The 21,389-nt window shown below is 45.4% G+C and overlaps 1 protein-coding gene across 50 annotated transcripts in view; it reads left to right on the forward strand.

Annotated features, from left to right (window-relative positions):
• TCF7L2 (transcription factor 7 like 2) overlaps positions 1-17,875 on the forward strand; it is a 220,662-nt gene extending 202,787 nt beyond the window's left edge. For 9 of the 50 annotated variants that reach the window (XM_077947527.1, XM_077947530.1, XM_077947528.1 and 6 more), the window contains 6 exons: positions 1,145-1,270; positions 1,869-2,028; positions 2,481-2,588; positions 8,212-8,260; positions 8,858-8,908; positions 15,736-17,875. In XM_077947527.1, the coding sequence (XP_077803653.1) occupies positions 1,145-1,270; positions 1,869-2,028; positions 2,481-2,588; positions 8,212-8,260; positions 8,858-8,908; positions 15,736-15,815 (574 nt within the window). In that variant the 3' untranslated portion in view covers positions 15,816-17,875. Of the gene's footprint in view, positions 1-1,129; positions 1,271-1,868; positions 2,029-2,480; positions 2,589-8,211; positions 8,261-8,857; positions 8,909-10,145; positions 10,219-10,844; positions 10,918-15,735 lie in introns of all 50 variants that reach the window. The other 41 variants (XM_077947507.1, XM_077947509.1, XM_077947508.1 and 38 more) reach the window with 10 other exon arrangements.
• The last annotated feature ends 3,514 nt before the right edge of the window (positions 17,876-21,389 follow it).

The raw sequence follows: 21,389 nt of genomic DNA on the forward strand, positions 1-21,389 counted from the left end.
GATTCTGCCCTCTCCCTCACTACTTTTTTCTATAGTAGGATATGTTGCTTGAAGAGGGGCGAGTCTTCCAACCCAGTACAAATCATGGTGACACAATGCAAAAGAGAAAATGAGAAAGGTGTTTGATCCAGTTGTCAGTTTGCAGATGGGCCAAGAATAGGTTGAAATTAGCTCTCTCTGTCCTGGCTAATGTACTTGGTTGGGAAATGCCAATTAAGGCCCTAAAATGTGTCTTAGAGAACTGTCCAAAAAATGAGCAGCATGAGAGGAGAGAAAATAAACTGTATCTTTCATTTATAATTTTGATAATCATTTAGGAGACTTCTTGATGATGCATAGACAATATATGAAGTAAAAGTGATATAGGGATCCTAAATTTTAGAGGAGAAAGGGCATACAAATCAGAATCAAAGCTTTATTGTGTGTGTGTGTGTGTGTGCACCTGTTCTTTCCTTTCCTTTTATTTTTTGCATCTTTCCATAACGGGATACAAACTTATTTAAAATGTCCATGACTTATGATATGAACCAAATAGGAACTATTTGAATTTTCCCTGTCTTCCTGCCTCACTCTCTCCCATTCCTGTCAAATGATGGGACACAACGCAAAAGAAAAATAAAAATTGTATTGCACTTCATCAACAGGATGAGGCCTAATGAGGCTTGCACAGCATTGTCAAAAATGTATGTATATTTCAACCACGTTAATATTTTATTTAGCTGTCAATATACAACAAAAGATTTCACCTTTCATTTTAGAGCTGATTAGGACTTAGGAAATTGTCTTCTTAGATGCCACTAATAATGCCTCAAAAAATAAGTGGACGTGCGATTTCTGGCAGGTAGTCCAGGCCCACTTTTCCGCCCAAGTACGTCAGTTAAATTTGTTTTTTGCTAAATATGTTAAAAATCATAATGTCTTATGTCAGTAGCAATAATGAAGGGGGAGATTGGCTTTAATGACATTATGAGAATCATTATGTTTAATTTATCGCTAATTAATGCTGACAGGTTTCATATGCCTTGCGTTGCTTTCATGTGAGTGTTACGTGCTGTTTTTTTTTTTTCTTTTTAATTGTGTGTACACATTCCTCCTCATTCATTCATTTTGATTCTGACGATTTACACAGCTTTCTGTCTTCTAGGTTCCCTCCCCATATGGTCCCACCACATCATACGCTACACACGACGGGCATTCCGCATCCGGCCATAGTCACACCAACAGTCAAACAGGAATCGTCCCAGAGTGACGTCGGCTCACTCCATAGCTCGTAAGTGTTGCTGTTTTTCTCACTTCTTCGTTGCCGCAGTGTTCTGCAAGCCTGTTGCAGCTACTGGGTGGTGGTCTTCTCCCTAAGGTTGGCCTCGTTTGGTTTGACTCCAGCCAATACCCAGGCTGTGTGGGCTCTGCCTCCCTTACAAAGATAGAGAGAGTGCACAGTGGCAGAATCTCACTGCACCACCACGGGTTAGAACAGAACTGTTTTCTGTGTGTGTACTTGGATACACTGGGATTTGCAACCACTTCCCTGCCCCCTAACCCTGTACTTGAACATTTGGAGCTTTGTTCTGCAAGCAGGAGAAAACCCTGCCGAGGTGAAGACAGCAACCATGTGCTTTCCTCTCTGGCTTGGGAAAATTGTGTATTTGTGAAACTTGAGGAAGTGATTGCAAAATCCCTCCCTTCCCCCAACCCCTCCCCAAGCTATTTTCATTCCATTTTCCGGGGTAGAGAAGACTAAAAACATGGTTTTTCATCCAAAACTGCAAGACTTGGGGGTTAGGAGACAAGGAGATACGCGCTCTGCCATGGAGGAAGTTGGACCACTACCTTGTTTATTGGGTTGTGTCTGTTTTGTCTGTCTCCAGAAAGCATCAGGACTCCAAAAAGGAAGAAGAAAAGAAGAAGCCCCACATAAAGAAACCTCTTAATGCATTCATGTTGTATATGAAGGAAATGAGAGCAAAGGTCGTAGCTGAGTGCACGTTGAAAGAAAGCGCGGCCATCAACCAGATCCTTGGGCGGAGGGTAGGTGATGCCCTTCTCAGGGAGAAGTGGGGGGTGGGTGGTGAGGGACCAGAGTGCAGCAGGTCAGGTGGCAGAATGTCTCTGTCCCCATTTCTTTGGAGAATTCTTGCCCTTCAGCCACATTCTGAGTCCTCGAATGACCTTCATGGAGTCAGGACTAGTTATTCTGCACTCAGATAGCATTCAGAACAGCCACAGCCATACTCTTCCCCCACCCGAGAGTGTGAGTAAATGACAGAATGACATAGATAACAAATCAAGTTTTGTCTAAATATTCCTGTTAGTGCCAGGACCCAGCAAACAGTCAGTACGTACAGATTATACCATTTCTGGATAGACTCAACCAAAAAAACAGCAGCATTTATTCCCTGACCTTGGCTTAGTGTATGATGTTCTTTCATGCTTTTCTGTTTGTTCATGTCTTTCTCGTCTGCACCCCACATCCCCTCCAGTGGCACGCACTGTCCAGAGAAGAGCAAGCGAAATACTATGAGCTGGCCCGGAAGGAGCGACAGCTTCATATGCAGCTGTACCCCGGCTGGTCCGCGCGGGATAACTATGTAGGTGGATCGTTTTCCTTAGGATAAGAGTCTATAGAGCTGTGTTGTGCGTCTATATGGACAAAGAAAACAGGACCTGCCACTTGACTGGGGTGGACCTCAGGAGCGTCCACTCTGCCCACTTTGAGGACCAGTAGCATCTTCCTGGATCACTAAAGTGCAGGGAGGGGCTTCCAGTATGGATGGTTCGATCAGCTCGCAGTCATTCTTCGGGGTGGAGAGAGGAGGCTGCAGTCCCATTGTTCCAGCTCAGTACCAATGAGGTTGATTTGGTGCTTGTCTGCTTCCTAGAGGAGGCAAGGCTCTAGGATACACCCAGAGGACCTTATGTTCTGAATTAGGTTCCTCAGGCTCCTCAGCAGTGATCAGTGGTATGGCCTAGGGAAGACCTGTGGGAGGTGTGGAGGAACAGAATTTAATTCCTCCCAGGTCTTTCAGCAGGCCCTTTACCCTTAAGAAGGAAAAAGAAAACTATTGCTTTGTGCCATGGTGCAGTAGAAGTTAGAAGCCTATTTCATCCTGAGAAGAGCATGATGGGAATATCCCTGAAAGCAGCCAGAGGAAGTCAGCCTTTGGCAGGATGCATGGACTGACTCTGGGCCCAAAAAGGGGCAGGGAAAAGTGTACTGTGTGGTGTGTGTGATCCTGGGCTCTGTGTTGGCTACAGGATCTGCCTAGTCCTCTCTTGGGTTGTAGGAAACACCATGGTATGATTGTTTTTACTAATTGCAGTGGTTGTGACCCCATGATTCCTCTCCTCCCATGAGCACACTGTCTTCCAGAGACTCCTGTCCACTCTTAGGGGAAAACCAAAACTTGTCTTAAGGCCAGCACAGGCCTCTCATCCCCTTCCTGTCAATGTCTTAGAACCGTGGATGGTTACTTTTCCAGTTACTTTTGACTCTCCCACTGGCATCATCCGCGGTGAAGCAGCTCTACGTTTGGGGGTTGAGGTCATTAAATTATTACTGAACTGAGTGTGCACTTACCGTGCACAAGTTATTACAGGGATTCAGAGTTAAGTCGGACATCTTTACTCCCTCAGAACTTAGCATCCGCCAGGAGATCGCAAACATCTGCGGGCCTATGTGATCCTGAGGAGGAGCTGCTTCTGCCTGCTCTGATGAGTGATTTCAGGCCTCCTTCCTCTTTCTTCTCATACTTTTAAACCCGTGCTTGCAGTGCAGACGAGGGAGAAGGGAGGTGCCCCTGGCCATCTTTCTCGAGGCCCTGCCCCCCTAACTGGCAGCGCTAGACTGTGCTCCTCCTGGGAATTGAATCAGGAAGGAGTGCTGGCACCTCTTGGATGGCGCGTGTGTTCTACTGAGAGAGCCCTTGTCGCTGACAGATGGGCTTGCACGGGGTCTCCACTGCTTGGGACCTTTCTGTTTGTCCCCAGCATGTGTGCAGTGGGGAAGCCTTTCTTCTGGAGCTGAAAGGAAGAGGATGAGAAAGTGAATGCTCTCCCACAGGCTTGCTGTTCACCCCCACCTGACCCTGAGGTGGAGATTTCCAGCAGCAGGCAGGCTCCATAGCCTCCACGTACACAACCATATCATTTCAGGAAAGCTGCTCTCCTGTTTTCAGGTCAGAAGTTCTTAGAGTTCATCTTGAGCTTCTACCTGCTACAGACCCAATTCTTTGAGTAATCTAGAATGATACCACAGAGCGGAATTCAGCTTCTCTGTAGAGATCATATCCCCGATAGACATTTTGGGTCATAGTAGGGCCTTCATGTACAGCTGTGCAGGGCGTGCACTGCACAACTCTAGAGTATGTCATTTACACTGGGGTCTATGTGAATGGTGCCCCCTGGAGTTGTGCAGGGTGAAATCTCTACAAAGGTACAAGGCAGACTGTGATAGCTTCAAAAGAATACCGTGTTTGACTTGCCTCAGAGTCGTTTAGAGAAAGTATTGCTCGAGGCTTTTTGTGACATACTTTCTGGGTTTCAGAAGGGCTGTGAGGCACTCAAAATGGCTTTAGCTCAGTTTTAAATTTGGAAGATGGTTTGGTATAATAAGGGAACTCCTGAGACGATTTGAGGTTTAGAGATCTGGATTTAGGGCTCTAGGAACTTTATCTCTTGTAAGAGGTACTTAGATTCCTATTACAATGACTCATTACACATGGGTGTGAACACACACACTCACACTCACTCCTTCCTTTTATGCACTAGGGAACACTGGGACTAAGAACCGCAGCATTGAAGCTTTTATGGGTTTGAATGTGGTAGCAACTTACTAGTATTTTTTTTTTTTTTTTAAACTAACTTGACATGGGAGTTTCCATAAATTACTTTGGTCATTGTAAACTCCAAAAGGTTCTTCTGGAAAATATTTCCTGAGCTCGCCTCATGCCTCTTTCACATTCCTGCTTTTCCAGCCAACTGGTAACGGAAGACTTTATGTCTCTACCTTCGGAAAACAGAATTGAGTGAAAACAGCCACATTTGGGTTGTCAGATTTGGCACATTCTCTAGAGACCAAGAGAAAAAAATCTTGAGTCCCACAGTGGTATCTAACCCCTGGGGTTATATTTGACATTGTTTCCTTTCTAGCCCTCTACACTAGGTAAAGGATAGAGGTCCCATGCCATTTGCTCACCTGAGTTTCTTTTCTTCCACCGCTATATTAGGCCCTTTCTTTCTTCTGTGACATTTAAGGGGGTAGTAGGGTGGCCACCTCCCTGGAGACGCATCTTCCTCTTCACTAAGCTTAGTGTTTATCCACTTTCTCATGTCTTCTTTTTGTTAAAACACAGTCCCTGTCCTCCGGAAGTCTCTGGTGTAAATGAGAACTTCTTCAGTAGTCACCATCTCTATGCTATATCCTAAAGGGACAGCTTCCTTGTGGGCAGAGGAATTTCCAGATGCCTCCACAGTGTATTGCAAGGAACTGGAAATGGAGATGCTTTTTCACACGTGGCTGAGAAGCCCTTGTCTATGGGGATGCTGATACTCCATGAAGTTAACACATTTCTGTGCCCGGTTTTTATGAATACTTCAGGCTCCTAAATGAACTGAAACTAGGCCCATCTGCCTGTTCCAGGACAGCCAGGTGGCACTTTGCCCCTCACGTGGGAGAGGCGCGGGCATGGAGATGGTCTGTTGCAGGCCCATGAGATGCCAGCTTCATGATAAAGCACGTGAAGTCCTTTTAAAAGAAATTATACGTGAAGGGACATAGCACGTTTCAATAACAGCCCTGAACAGAAGGCCAAAACAAAGCTCCCAAGTGGCACAGGCCCCTTGACCTCATAGAAGAGACAGGCCATTTCTACAACAGATGGCCCTCAGCCCTAGGGTGGAGCCTAAGCTTGGTGGCATCACCGAGCTTGAGGTTCTCCTGACAGAGCCTAATGTGTTCTCGAGTTCCTCCCTTCCTCCCTTCCTCCCTTCCTCCCTTCCTCCCTTCCTCCCTCCTTCCCTCCTTCCCTCCTTCCCTCTTCCTTCCTTCCTTCCTTCCTCCCTTCCTCCCTTCCTCCCTCCTTCCCTCCTTCCCTCTTCCTTCCTTCCTTCCTTCCTTCCTTCCTTCCTTCCTTCCTTCCTTCCTCCCTTCCTCCCTTCCTCCCTTCCCCCTTCCTTCCTTCCTTCCTTCCTTCCTTCCTTCCTTCCTTCCTCCCTTCCTCCCTTCCTCCCTTCCTCCCTTCCTCCCTTCCTCCCTTCCTCCCTTCCTCCCTTCCTTCCTCCCTTCCTCCCTTCCTTCCCTTTTTTCTGAGATGGAGTCTTGTTCTGTCGCCAGGCTGGAGTGCAGTAGCACAATCTCAGCTCACTGCAAGCTCCGCCTCCCAGGTTCACGCCATTCTCCTGCCTTAGCCTCCCGAGTAGCTGGGACTACAGGCACGTGCCACCATGCCCAGCAAATTTTTTGTATTTTTAGTAGAGATGGGGTTTCACCATGTTGGCCAGGATGGTCTCGATCTCTTTACCTTGTGATCCGCCCGCCTTGGCCTCCCAAAGTGTTGGGATTACAGGCGTGAGCCACTGCGCCCAGACCTCAAGTTTCTTTCTTCCTGTCATTGTCTTTTTCTCTTCTGAGCTGACATCAACATATTGTGAGAAGCTTTAGGCGAAGGCAACTTTTAGCTGTTCTGAAACATACAGAAATGTAAGACCATTTCATTTCGATGTATGCCAGGCAGCTACTTCATCTGGGCAGGACTATGAGGGGAGGGAGAACTAGTTCAATCCGGAATGAGGCAGTCACCCTCTCCTGAATTCCCCCCAGTCCCATTCCACATTTGCAACCTCGAGCAGATGGTCAGGATACCAAGAAGGATCAGGTTGGAGAATATGAAAGACTCTATGCAGTTCATCCCCTAAACCCCTCACTGAAAGAGCTTCCTTGGAGGGTAGGCATTAAACATGCAGGCAGCAGAGCTTTGTGGTTGAGGGCTTTGGAGCCAAGACCACCTGAGTTCTCTCCTGGCCCCACCACTTGCTAGACGTGTGGCCCTGGCAAAGTTACCTAACTCCTCAGTGTTCTCCTCTGTGAGACTGGAATGGCGGTAATACCTGTTGAAGAGGATCGTTGTGAGGATTAAAATTAGTCCATCTGCGTAGCACACCTAGAATCATGCCTGGCACCTGGCATAGGCTCAGTACATGTACCCATTCTCGGGAGGAATCGTATCCTCATTGTGTCAGCTAGAAGAGAATTGAGGGAACGTCTTTCTTACAGATGTCCACTCAGCAGGTTTTTGTTTGTTTGGTTTGTTTTCTTGTTTGTTTGTTTTTAAACAGAGTTTCACTCTTGTCACCCAGGCTGGTGTGCAGTAGCATGATCTTCGCTCACTGCAACCTCCGCCTTCCGGGTTCAGGCGATTCTCCTGCCTCAGCCTCCCGAGTAGCTGGGGCTACAGGCATGCACCACCATGCCCGGCTAATTTTGTGTTTTTAGTAGAGGCGGGTGTTTCACCATGTTGGCCAGACTGGTCTTGAACTCCTGACCTCAGGTGATCCTCCCACCTTGGCCTCTCAAAGTGCCAGGCTTATAGGCATCAGCCACTGCTCCCAGCCCACTCAGCAGTTGTGAAAGGAGCCCATACGATTCCTGGTCCTATTTTACCCTTTTCCCCCACATCTTTAAAAACCAGCTCTAAGAGAAGCCCCTGCTAAAGCTTTCATTCTCTTCATTGAGAATGGGACCCTTTGGCATTCATAAGTAAGAGCTGTGAGCAGGTCAGGCAGGGCAGCCCTTGAAGCTGGTGCAGCCATGACCACCTTCATGTGCTCCTCAAAGATGGACTCTCAGACTGCTTGCAATGTCGTCATCCCACTCCTCTCCGAATCTTCCTCGTGCAGTCCCCCCTTCCCTTTTATGGATCCAGTGCTGTGGGTCAGGTTTGACAATGGACATAGGTATATGAGAAATGAGAGCTTCCCTTCACCACCCGCCAATCCCTTCTCTTCTCCTAAGAAGGGCGTGTCCCTCCAGCTGGGGTACAATGCAAGGGCATTTGGCTTGAAGCGGGGTTGGAGGTTGGACAAATACCGGGAGTTGATGTGGATGGAGATGGCAGTATGATCACTTCCTCCTGCCTTCTCCTTCCAGGTGTGCCCAGACACTCTTCTCACGTCTGTTTCTTGCAATAATTCCCTGTGTTTTGTCTGTTCATCTAGGGAAAGAAGAAGAAGAGGAAAAGGGACAAGCAGCCGGGAGAGACCAATGGTAAGTGACAATCATCAGGTTAGAGGAAGAAGCCGTAGCCTGAGGACCACCCTTTTATGTTAGGTTTCCATCTGGGGGAGGCAGGAGAAATTCAAGGCCAGGACATTGTGGGGGAACCCTTCTTAGCCAGCCTTTTTGTTTATGCATTTTAATTAATTGCTTCATGACTGCCCTTTTAAAGCTAGTAACATCCATTGTTGCATGAAAAGCACATTGTAATTCTAGTGGAATGTGTTTTAAAATAACTGCAAAGCCTATAACTGGAGAGCAAGCGGTAGGCATGCCTATGCCGGGATTTATACAGTCTGCTTATTTTGTATGTGCCTGAGAAGGAATGAGGAGGGGGCGGGGCTTAGGGGAGTAGGAGGGGGTGTGTGTGAGTGTTTGATATTAACTGGGCTGTTCCTGAATGTTCTGATGCATGCCTTTACAGTGGTAAATTACACCCATTTTAAATTAAGGAGGTTTGTCATTCTCTAGAAGAAATTAGAAATACTGCATAGGCAATCTCAGAGGTCCCTTGGAGAAGGCCAGGCTTTTACAAACAAACAAAACAAAAATTTTGAAGGCTTTGTATAATTTGTTCTTTTTTTTCAGAACACAGCGAATGTTTCCTAAATCCTTGCCTTTCACTTCCTCCGATTACAGGTGCTAATGTCATTTTGAGTCATTAAAATAGTTGATAAACTGTTTTTTAATTTTTCTTGCCATTATAGTTTTATTAACATTTAAACACGTATGACATTTGAACATTCTATAAAGTGACCATCAACACAGTTTCGTATGTTTCGGTAGATTTTTTTTTTTCAGTTGCTTCTGTTTTTTTTTTTTTTTTAAATTTAATTTAACCTTTGTTTTGTTTCTTTATTTATTTTTTCCCATAACAGTTGTTTAAGCAGTGATGACAGTGATTTAGAGTTGAACTAACTGTGCAAATTGAATATGCAGTATTTCTTTAAAAGAGACTGGTTAAAAAAAAATGGAAGGAATTCAGTAATAAACCTCCTTAATCTAATGGCATTTTTTTCATTGCTCCCACTAAGTTTTCTCACGCAAGCATGCATCCGCAGTATGATTATTTTTTCCTTTGCTTTTTTTTATTTTAGTTTTTTTCTTCCTTTTGCTTTTCTGCTCATAATTTGCAAATCCACTAGCATTTTACTGACTGTGCCTGCTTAAATGCCGCTATGAGCTTCTAACTAACTCCTAACAGCTCATTCACACAGCCTGTTTACCTTTATCTGTTCCTCTCTTAATAATTAATGAAAATAGATTTTAAAAGAAAAGACGAACATTCCAAAAGCTGCAATATCCCAGTACCACAACCCTTTTCTTTCTTTATTTCTTTCTATTTTGTTTCATTTTGTTTTGTTTTTATTTGTAATTTTTTTCTTTTTTTAAACTATTGTATTCTGAGAAGAAAAAAGCATGTTACAAACTTAACTCCCTCCTTCGCTTTATTTTCTTCTTTAAGAAAAAAAATTGAGAGAAAAAAAGGGAAAACAGAACTAAAAGAGGAAAAATATTTAAAAGAGTTCTTCCGTGTCTAACTTCCCTTTGTCAGCTCGAACCAAATCTGAGAGACAGTCCTTAAAGAAGGGATACTGCAGCTTTATTTGCAACAGCTAATTTCAAAAGTTGAATAAGAATGTGATTTTTACCTTTTTTTTTTTTAATTAAAGAAAGTTAAAAAACTAAAGTCAATATTTTGCAATTAGTAACCAGGTCATTGATTTATTCCCTTTTTTATTTTTATTTTTTTCTTATTTGTATCTTTCTCTTCCCCCCCTCCCTCCCTCTCTCTCTCTCTCTCTCTTTTTCTCTCTCTCTCTCCCTTTCTCCCATGTTCTCCTCCTCTGCTCGCTTCTCTCTTGAACTCATTCAGACCTGAGCGCTCCTAAGAAATGCCGAGCGCGCTTTGGCCTTGATCAACAGAATAACTGGTGCGGCCCTTGCAGGTGTGTATAGTTTTCCAGATTCGCTGTGCTGGTTTGCAGCTGGTCTATTCCATCCTCTCCCCCTTCTCTGGCCTGTTGCTTTGTAGCTCTGTGTGTGGATCTCAGGAGACACAGGGGAGTGGGACACTGCCAAGTGTATGGGCTCTATGAGGGATGTGCTTATTCTCCTGCTGCTGCCAGCCAAAATGCCACTGTAAAACAGCATCACTCATGCCTCCTCGGGTCAGCGACAACAAACCTTAGCGCGCCCCCTCCCAGGCAATGTTACCTGCCAACCCCTGTCCCTTCCTTGTGACAGCCCAGGATCGGAATCCTGGCCTAGGTAGAAGCAAATGACGTCACCTTCTCCCCTCCTCTTCTCTCTCTCTTTTTATTTATTTATTTTTTTTTCATTGTTGTTTTTTGGTTTCTGGTTGTTGTTTTGTGTGTGTGTGTTTTATTGTTTTATTTTATTTTTTTTCTTTTGACTCATAGAAGTCCTTTCCTTTCATGTCCTTGGTGAGGGAAGATTATCAAGTAGAACCAAGGTGATAGAGAAGAAAAGGAAGCGGTAGCTGAGATTTCACATCCAACTGAGCACGACCCACCATTGTGTTGTATTTTTTGTGTTTACCTTATGCTAACAGATGCAAATACTCCAAAGAAGTGTCGGGCACTGTTCGGGCTTGACCGACAGACTTTATGGTGCAAACCGTGCAGGTATATTACCACTGCGAGGCCTTTGGGAAAATCAAAGCATTCTGTCCTTCCGGTACCTTAGCGTGATAATTTATTTTGACCTCGTTCCCATCTACCTCCCCTCTGGCATCAATGACTAATGATCCTCATTCTTCAAAATTTCCTTGCTAATTTTATGCCGTTTCCTCTCCCCACTTTCTCTTTCTCTCTTTCCCCGCTGCTCTCGTCAGTAACATCCCTGGTGGCAGGACTGAGACCACAGCCTTAACAAACAAGGAGGGGCATTTATCTTTTTGCTTTGAAAGCCAGCATCCTGGAGCTGGTCCGGCCCTATGAATGCCTCGGTGGCCCGGGTACTGAGCACAGAGAGCCACCCTTTCCAAAGGTTTGAATGAGTTAACACTTGGCAGCAATTGCATTCCCGTGCACTTAAGAGTCGAGACATATGGAGCAGGGTTCTGGGGTAGGCTTCTTCTTTCCCTTTTTCTTTTTCCTTTTTGGTTGTTTTATGTTTAAAAAACCACATGTCTGTACAGAGGAGCTTGGTTAGCTGACATTGTTTTACAGTGCTGAAAAAGAAGCGTGGCATTGAACGGCATGCACCAGCTAAAGGGCTGCAAGCAGTGAGTCATGCGGTCTCAGACTGCAGCGTCCCTAGGCCTGCAGAATTAACAAAATACGTGTATATATATAGCACTGGTTCCAAAACGAATCAGAATAGCCCAGAAGTGTCCAAATTAAGCACCCATGTTCCACCTGCAGGTCTCCATCCAGCCTGCATTCTCAGGGAAAGCGTAGGTACTTCCTTCTTGGTGGAGGGATACCGACTAGCTCCTGTCTCATTTCCTTTCCTTTAATGACCACCTTTGGTTAAATTTGTTGTTTCTTTGTTCTGATACAAGCAGTCTTTGAATTTGGAATATTATGATGGTAGGTATTTCAACACCCCAAACACGCTTCCCTGTTTGTAGTGCCTCCCTCGTCACGTGTCCCTCCCCTTCATGACTTTGCCATGTGCTCCGTGTTTAGACGTTAGATCAGATGTGCATCCCATTACGTGCATGCCCACGAGTCTCTTGTGTCTCTTCCCCCCTTTTCTGATGCCAATACGAGAGATCGGTGAAGTGCCTCATGTTGACCCCAGCACCTTAGAGGAGTGAGGGCCTGAGAGTCTTCCCTGAGAGGGAGCCACACAGACAGCCCTCTGCCCATAGGAGAGGAATCCCCAGGCATTCTGTGAGATGGGAGTGTTCCCAGAGCTGACAAATGTCCCTTTGACACAGTCCTGGGGTCTTCTCTGCACAACAGAAAGGAGTTTTGTGACAAAGTTGATGGAGGAGGTTAGGTATTTAATTAGGACTAGCCAGGGAGGGCAGGGACTCTGTTGAGCAGTGAATTTGTCAACATTTTACTTGTACCAGGTGGGAAGATAACTAGCTGTGGAAGCCTGTTCTGAGATGCCCTGCCATGGCCAAATGACTGGTGAACCACAAGGGTCACTAAAAGAGAGGGTTTCTCATGATGTGTAGAAATATACAACTGACACTATTGTGTGTGCCTCACAATAAGGCCAGTTCAGGTACCTGGTTTGTTTATTAATGGGGTGAGTAGTGGTTTATGAATCCTCTTTTTTTGTTTTGGAAGCAGTTGCTGCAAGTCAGACTTTTTGTTTCTTTAAGTTATTCCTAACATTGACCCAAACGTACGTCCCCCATTTGGACATAGCTTTCACCTTGCTTACAGCCTGGGTGTATCTTCAGAGCCCAGAATTTTATTGATATATTAAAAAAAAAAAAAAATCTGCCAACCCAAAACTTTTGTAGCTGCTTCCTGTTTGAGCAGCATGGTTTTCTAAAACGCATCTTGGAGGGGCTGTCAGTATGGTAGCGTTTCTGCTGCAGATGCTGAGCTCCTGGTCCTAGGTGCCAGAGTTCCCCAGGTCCCCGTCTCCACCTGGTTTTGTTTCCAGTCTCAGCAGTGTTCAGACTTTCCCGGCAGACGTTTTTCTTCGTTGGTGACTTTTCTATACCATGGAATGATGAGCAAATGCATTTCTGCTGTCTTTGAGGGACGTTATTCCAAAACAGGATCAGGAAAAACCTTTAGTTTCCTTCCAGAATAAATAAGAAGCTAGAAAGGGGTTTTTAAGAGGCCACTCTGAATCGAGGTGAAGCCTAGGTTGGGGGTGCTAAGAGTATGGGTTACCTTCCCCCTTTTGCTCAACTTTTCCTTTTAACGTGGCTGTGGCCACCCCTGGCTTGATGCTGAAACCCAAGGACAAAATGTACTTAAAAAAAAAAAGGGGGGGGGGGAAGAAAAGAAGTTGCCAACTGAGGCATTTTCTGACTTGTCAGAAGTGTGTGTGCGTGCCAGCTGCCCTGTGCTCAGCCACCTTAGAAGACCCATCGCTCTGTCGCCATAGTCTTCATGTCCTGTGTTGCAGATGCCCCTCTCATTCCTGTGATCTGGAAACTTCCACGTCATGAGGGTGGGAGGGGTGAGGAAAGTACCAGAACGCTCCTAGCCAATCAGGGCTCCTAGCTTGCCACACAAGGTTTCTAGTTTTATTTGACATTTGTGGACATTTTAACAAGATGCTGTTTTGAGCCCACCAAGTTGCTTTTCCCATCTTTTCACTCTGCCCTAATATAGCATGGAATGCTGCTTGGTGCCGTTCCCTTGTCTTCCTGGTTGTTCTCCCCACTTCTTTCCTTCTCCCTTTCCTTTCCTCTCTCTGTTTTTCTCTGTTGCTTTCTCAGTTTTGCTTATGCGCCCCCCCCCCCACCTCCTTTCCTTCTCCCATTTTTAAAATGCATGGACATCTTAGTTTTTTGAGCATGTTTTGATCTGCAGGCTAAGGTGGTTTAAAACTCTGAGAGGCTTAATTATTTATCTTGGTTTCTGGGATGGAAGCAGAACCCATAGTCTATTTACTCTCTCCCAGGGAGAAAAAGGAACCTTGCCAAATTGAGGCTGACAGGGGGTGGTGCTTGCTCCCCTAGAGTTCCTTCTGACCCAGAGGGAACAGACAGACACCTGAGGCCACTAGCCCCCATGAATCTCAGCCTCTGGGAGGCAGGGAGGACTGAGCATGCTCCCTTAAACCCCTCCCCTCCTTCCCTGCCTTCCTGCCATCTTGCTGAGTCCAAACCCCATGCACACAGGGGCAGGATCAGACAGCTCTGGGGCACAGACCGAGAGGAGGAACTCAGCACACCCTTCCTTTCCAAGGCCAGTGACATTGTCTGACAGTGGTTGCCTTCAAGCAGGCAGCATCTTGGTTGCTTCCAGCAGCAGAAAGCTGGCCAGCGCTTACACACGTGTTTCTGGTTGGAGTGTTATCAGCCATGGTTCTGACAATATTCTAGGGTCCTTAGATGAGCACACTTCCTGTATCTGCATTATTTTTATAGCATTAGTGGGGTTGATCCCCAGGCTCACCTTTGCTTACCAAATACCATCCCATCAGACTGGGATTAATGGGAGGAGAAGCTTTGAAGTCACATGCTCAATTTCTTGAGTTGATTTTCCCCGACCTCATCCTTTGATGCTAAGCAAGAAAGGTTCTGAAATTCTCATTCCTATTTCTTACATGAATGAGTAGTGAAGAGGGGAGATGCTGGTTTTGGTGTAGGGCAAAATTAGTCTTTCTGGTTTAAACACGCACGATAACCCAAACCCAGGAAGGTCCATGCTGCGATTCCCTGGCACTTCTTCTTTGTTGTCACTTTGGTGACCGGCTTGTGCTGCACCCTCCATTGACTGGCCTCGGCATATTGACAAGGGCAGGATGCCCCTCCATCCATCCCATCCCCACCATCTCTCCTTCCAACCTTCTCACTATGGGGTGGGGGAGGGGAAAGCCCCAAATCTTAAAAAAAAAAAAAAAAGTAAAAAAAATCAAGTTTGAATCTTAATTTAATCCACAACCTGCAGGCCATACAACCAGTTATTCTTGTTCCTTTGAATCATTTTCTGTTTTTCTTATTCTTCCCCCTCCCCCACCTTTGTTTATCCTCTTCTACCTGTTTTTGGTGATTTCTTTTTTTTTGTTTGTTTTTTGTTTTTTTTTTTTTGTTTTTTTTTTTTAAAGTTTATTTTGTTTTATTTTTGTTTCCCTTCCTCCCTTCTCACCTGATTCTGACCTCTCTTGATTTGGTGTGGTTCTTAACAGACAAGCCCGAAAGCTCTCTGGGCGCCAGCAGCCTCATGGTGGTGGTGTGTTAAAACCTTTAAGCCTCTTGCTAGCGCTGCCTTCAGCTATGTGGGCTCAACAGTGAGCATTTTGAGAGTTTCATATTGATACGAGGCGGCTGGGGAAGGAGCTCTGTCTTTCTCTTTTAAACACACACACACTCACACACAGACATCACTGGGGGATGGGGGTGGTAGTGGTGGGAATGGGGGTGAAGGGCCGAGGAAACTTGATGGGAAAGTGAGGGACTGTCTAAGCCAAAAGAGCTTTTCAGTTCATGTCAATTTGGACAAAGCCACTTGCTGGCAAATAGATGCCACTGTCTGCAGGTGGCCACCTCCATGCTGCTGTCGTACATTTGGGCAGGGTGGGGCCGTGGGTGTTTAGTAGGGGTTGGGGGAAGCAGGTAGAGAGTTCAGACTCTTTAAATATGTGGTTTACCAGAACAGGCTTAGATCTGGGCACCGTGAAGTGAGCGACCCAGCCCCGGGGGGGCGCCACCGTAATTGTCCTCGGACCATTGGGCATGCCACCTCTGTGGGACATCCCTTAGGTGACCTCAGCTTGGGTGTGAGCATTTAGGTAACTCTCTCCCTTGGCATCTGTGCCCTCTATTCACAGATAACTCTCTCCCCTGTTTCTAGGAGAAAAAAAAAGTGCGTTCGCTACATACAAGGTGAAGGCAGCTGCCTCAGCCCACCCTCTTCAGATGGAAGCTTACTAGATTCGCCTCCCCCCTCCCCCAACCTGCTAGGCTCCCCTCCCCGAGACGCCAAGTCACAGACTGAGCAGACCCAGCCTCTGTCGCTGTCCCTGAAGCCCGACCCCCTGGCCCACCTGTCCATGATGCCTCCGCCGCCCGCCCTCCTGCTCGCCGAGGCCACCCACAAGGCCTCCGCCCTCTGTCCCAACGGGGCCCTGGACCTGCCCCCAACCGCTTTGCAGCCTGCCGCCCCCTCCTCATCAGTTGCACAGCCGTCGACTTCTTCCTTACATTCCCACAGCTCCCTGGCCGGGACCCAGCCCCAGCCGCTGTCGCTCGTCACCAAGTCTTTAGAATAGCTTTAGCGTCGTGAACCCCAGTCGCTTTGTTTATGGTTTTGTTTCACTTTTCTTTATTTGGCCCCCCTCCCCCCCACCTTGAAAGGTTTTGTTTTGTACTCTCTTAATTTTGTGCCACGTGGCTACATTAGTTGATGTTTATCGAGTTCATTGGTCAATATTTGACCCATTCTTATTTCAATTTCTCCTTTTAAATATGTAGATGAGAGAAGAACCTCATGATTCTACCAAAATTTTTATCAACAGCTGTTTAAAGTCTTTGTAGCGTTTAAAAAATATATATATATACATAACTGTTATGTAGTTCGGATAGCTTAGTTTTAAAAGACTGATTAAAAAACAAAAAGAAAAAAAAAGAAGCAATTTTGAAGCAGCCCTCCAGAAGGAGTTGGTTCTGTATTATTTGTATTAAATACGAGCTTGCGAACCAATCATTTTACATCTGGTTTTTAAACCGTAAGGGCACCACGAATGCAGTGCCATTACTTTTTTGTTTTTTTTTCTGTGTGAAACAACTTTTATTGTGATGTTACTTGTTATTGTTTAAATGTACAGAAACAAAGGGTAAAAATGTGTTAATATACCTTGTTCCATGGTGGTGTTCTTTTGGGGGGAGGGGATGCTACTCAACACTTAATAGAATCACAATGCTGTTGGGCCAGTAGTATTTATTGCTTTAGAGATTGCTTGTCGTACCTGTATGTCGTCCCTTTTAAAATATGTTTTCCTTTTTCTTGAAACTGTATAAAGTTTTTTTTCCCCCTTAGCATAAGCATCTTATATATAACAACTCATTTGTACAAGGTTTTTAAGTTTATATATAAAATGTGTATATATATTTTTGTTTCCCTTTTTGACTTTTTTTTTTTTTTTTTTTGCTGTATGAAACCCAGTTGTCACCAAATGGACATTAATAGTTGCATTAAGGATCAGTAGCATTAACAAAAGTTGCTTTAAAAGCCATTATGTAAAACAAGACTTGAAAATGAGTGAGGGAATTTTAGTGACACTGTCTGAGCAGCAGTGGGAACCATCTTTTTCCCCTTTGAACTCCCAGTGGGATGCCCTACCCTGCGCCCTTAGGGCCTGGACTGACCGTGTGCAGAACTTTACGTGCCAAAATTCTCAGTGAATTTAGCTTTCTCCCTCTTTTTGATGCTGTAATTTTTGTTCATCATGTTTTGCTGTGATGTTACATAGGTAGATTTGTATGTAGTTTTAATGTCACCTATAACAAAATGTGTTTGGTAGCAGATTGTCCAGAAAGCATTTTAAATGAAGAGGTATAAACCCTTAAGGGCCAAAATTCTGTATATTAGATTACTCTTACACGAAAAACCGGCTGCCGCTTTTATGTACACATATTACATACGAGTAGGCAGCAGACTTTAAAACTAAAAAAAATCTAGGCATGTTGATGTTGCAGACTGCTGTATAAAGCTGAAACCTGTTCATTCAGTGCCATTGTAGTTGACATGAAGCGATTGTAAACCTGTCTCCGATTTTTCTCTGGTTTATTAAAATGCTAACTATAACATTTTTTGTGAATACTTTGAATGTTTCCTAACAGTTGTGATGTTACTGTTCCGTTTTATGCTCTTATTCCAAGTTCATTTTTAATGGTTTGGAAGCCATTTTTGTAATGAATAAATGTTCATGCTGTACAGTATCTGTAGCATGCCGTTCTGGATTAATAAAAGCAACTTAGTCTGTGCAGATAAAGGCTGGTCACTTGTTTCTGTGATTTGGATTTTTATCTCTAGGGAAACTGGACCTACCGTAAGCAAGAAAAACATATTCCCAAGTTGGAACTTGACCATACAGTTAGCGTGTAGGTGATGACTTAGGTACCAGAATGTGGTTTTGGACTCTTGTGAGGGGTTGCTCCCCTCCCCTCCATCCTCGTGGCCCATTTGGTGCACCTTGTGTATCTGGTTTGCGTAATGTGTCGTTTGCAATGAAGATGGTCAGTATCAAACGGGATCCTTGGCGTGTGTCTTCCCCTGTACTATTTCACTGTGCCATCCCCAGTAGTTTATTGCTGAAAGCAAAGCACAGTTACAGAGTAAATGTCACTTTTTGGGGGGCTATAAACCAGTTTCTCTGACATATCCTACTCATCCTCTCACAGTATCAAGCAGAAAGAATTTAATTCTGGTGAATGAGACTTAGTCCACCAAGAGTGCACTTAAGAAACCACCTCTTTAGCAGTGAAGGATCATGAATGTGACAGCATCCTAACCTCCAAGAGTTGCGTGCAGGGAGAGATGCAAGGGTGTCAAACTGCCCTTTCTCTAGCAATGAGCCATTATTGAGTAAGCAGCTTTTTAGAAAATTGGATTAAGGTGATGCACTGAAAGGTGTGTGTGGAAGCGCCTTGCTGTGTGTGGGATCCAAGTGTTTTGGCTGTACCCTGGTAAGAGCACAAGTTCATCACCATCACTGAGCAGGGGCCACGATACAGATCTTCCTAAGGTTTCCCCTGGATTTCATTTCCCTTGCTGACTAGCTGGATGGATGGACACATTGTTCCATTTATCTAGGACATCTATACCTTCAAAGGATGATGATTTCAATGGGCATGGAACTGTTCGTGTTGCCGTTGTGGTTACTTAAGGTGAGCACAGTGTAGCATCAAGGACTTAAAAGCCCCTCGGAAACTGCTTTGCTCAAGCAAGTTTTTGTTCTGTAAAATCTCAGCATTTTGTTTTTGCTTTGCTTTGTATTCCCAGGGAGGAGTGTTTCTGGTTGTCCTTCCTCATTTTATTTTGCACACTGGGCCGAGTGACCTTTGAAAACACAAATAAGAACAGTATCTGTTATTTGTGGCAGTGTGCCAAGCCGTTTATGTGCATTTTCTCATTTAATCCGAACACTACCACCTAAGGTAGACATTCTTCTCCCCTGCCACCCTCTGCTTCATTTTCTGAAAATGGATTTAGGAACTGAGGGTTTTAGGTGCCTTGTCTAAGGCCACACAGGAGGTGGTGGCGCTGGGATTTAAATTCAGATCTGACTCCGGGCTCCTGCTCGTAACACGAAGTTCTGCCGCCTCACATAATACAGACGGCCCTTCCCCTCCAAAACACAAGTGAGGGAACCGTCCTTTCAGAGGATTTTCTTGATTGCCCTACCTTCTCTGCCTCACACACTCGCTCACTCTCTTTCCTCTCTAGCTGTACTACAGAGTTAAGCTTACCTGAAAGCGTTTTTGCTCTTCCTGCCTGGAAAACAACCCCTCACGCTTCAGGTCTTGGCGAAGACATCCCTTTGTTGGGGGAGATGGTCCAGAGCCCTCGAGGGTTGCCCGCCTCCCTCCTGTGTGGTCTTTCAGGCCTCTGTCTGCTGGTCTCCTTTGACTCACTATCATCGTGAAAGGGGCTGTCATCTGCTTAGGTCACTCCAGCCTCACCGTGTTTCTCAACCTCAGAACTCATGACATTTTGGGCCAGATAATTGTTAGCTGTGGGGGCCTGACCTCTGCATTGTTGGATGTTAACACCCCTGGCCTCCACCCACTAGATAACCTGTCAGCCCTTGCCCTCCCACCAGTCGTGACAGTCAGAAACATCTCCAGATATCGCCAGATGTCCCCTGGGAGGCAAAATCACCCCCAGTTGAAAACCATTTCTCTAGAGAGCCCTCCAGGATGACAGGATTGTGACTCGTGTCCCTGCTGTATGCTAGGGTCTTGGTTTAGTGCTGGGCACACAGTGGGGTGCTCGATATACATTTTTTGAAGGAAAGAAGGAATGAGATTGGCCAACTCAACACCCGTATTGTGGGAGGCAGCAAAATGGAAACTTTCCATGAGGCTTCCAAATTTTGTGTTCTCACAACTTTCAGGGTGGTGCTGACCTTCTTAATCCTTTTGGCCATGCTGGGATGTAACTCACTGCCCTTGTTACAAAGGCCAGAAAAAAGGGCAGGGGGGTCAGTCCCTCTGCTGTCAGCCAGCCAAGTGCCGATCTCTCCAAAAATCAAAATAGAGGTCACCGAGTCACACGCTTGCCAGCCTTAACAACACCTGGTTGATACTTGGAGGATCCTTCCACCCACGACAACTTCCTTTCCCCCAGGCCTGTGTTCTCAGCAGCCCGAGCTCTGGTCTCCCAAATGCCCAGCCAAGTCTTTGCCCTTCAGCACTTCCTCTCTCTGATTTTCTTCCTACCTCAAGAGTTTCTTTTCAAACTGAGCATCCTCTAATTTCATCTGTAAGAGTGGATCTGCGGGTTTTTCATTACTAAGAGACTCTGAAACAACGTCTGGAAAACGGTAACTGTCACTCGCCGAGCCACATCACTTTCGGCTTCTTACGGGGCTTCGCCAAAGATGTTTGCATATTAGTAGGGCGTACGTTTCCTGTGGTGGCTGTAATGAATCACCACAAATGTGGTGGTTTAAAACAACAAATTTGCTCTCGCACAGCCTTGCAAACCAGAAGTCTGAAATCAAAGTGATGGCAGGGCTGAGCTTCCTCCAAGGCTCTGGAGGCTCATCTGTTCCGTGTCTGTTTCAGCTTCCAGTGGCTGCCTGTAATCCTTGGCATTCTGTGGATTGAAGCCACATCACTCCAATCTCTGCTTCCATCTTCACATCGCTTTCTCCTCTTGTCTGTCCCCAGACTCCCTCTGCCTCTCTCTTACAAGGATACCTGTTTTGTATTTTGGGCCTACCTAGATAATCCTGGATAAATATCCCTTCTCTTTAGATCTTTAAGTTAATCACATATTTTGCTATATAAAGCAATACAAGTTTTAATAGGATTTGCATATGGGCATGTATTTTTGGGGGGCCACCATTCAGCTCACTACAGAATCATTTGCCAACTGCGGAGTCTTAGCACAGAACTCTTCAGAATGGGCAGTCCTTCCACTATTGGTGGTGGTCTTGGACAGGCCCATGTGGAAAGCAATTTTTTCAGTGGATGGCTTTTCATTTCAGATATAAAAACGTTCATTTTTTTTCCTGATGACATGGATTCATGTAGGGTCAGAGAGCCCTGCATCTGGATGCAGGATTTTCGAGAAAGTAAGTAGCTTGGAGCAGTGGAGTGTATCTGAGCTTGGAGGATCCCACATCTGACTCTTGCTGTGTGTCCTTGGGTAATTCCTTTATCTCTCTGAGTCTTTGTTTCTTCAGCTAACGAGTGATGATGTTGGTGTTCATCTGGACAGATTTGTATGACGGCTAAGATGCAAAGTTGCTAGACTAGTATGTCATAGGGTTTATTATT

The sequence above is a fragment of the Macaca mulatta genome, chromosome 9 (assembly GCF_049350105.2).
Source record: "Macaca mulatta isolate MMU2019108-1 chromosome 9, T2T-MMU8v2.0, whole genome shotgun sequence".
NCBI classification, from domain to species: Eukaryota; Metazoa; Chordata; class Mammalia; order Primates; family Cercopithecidae; genus Macaca; species Macaca mulatta.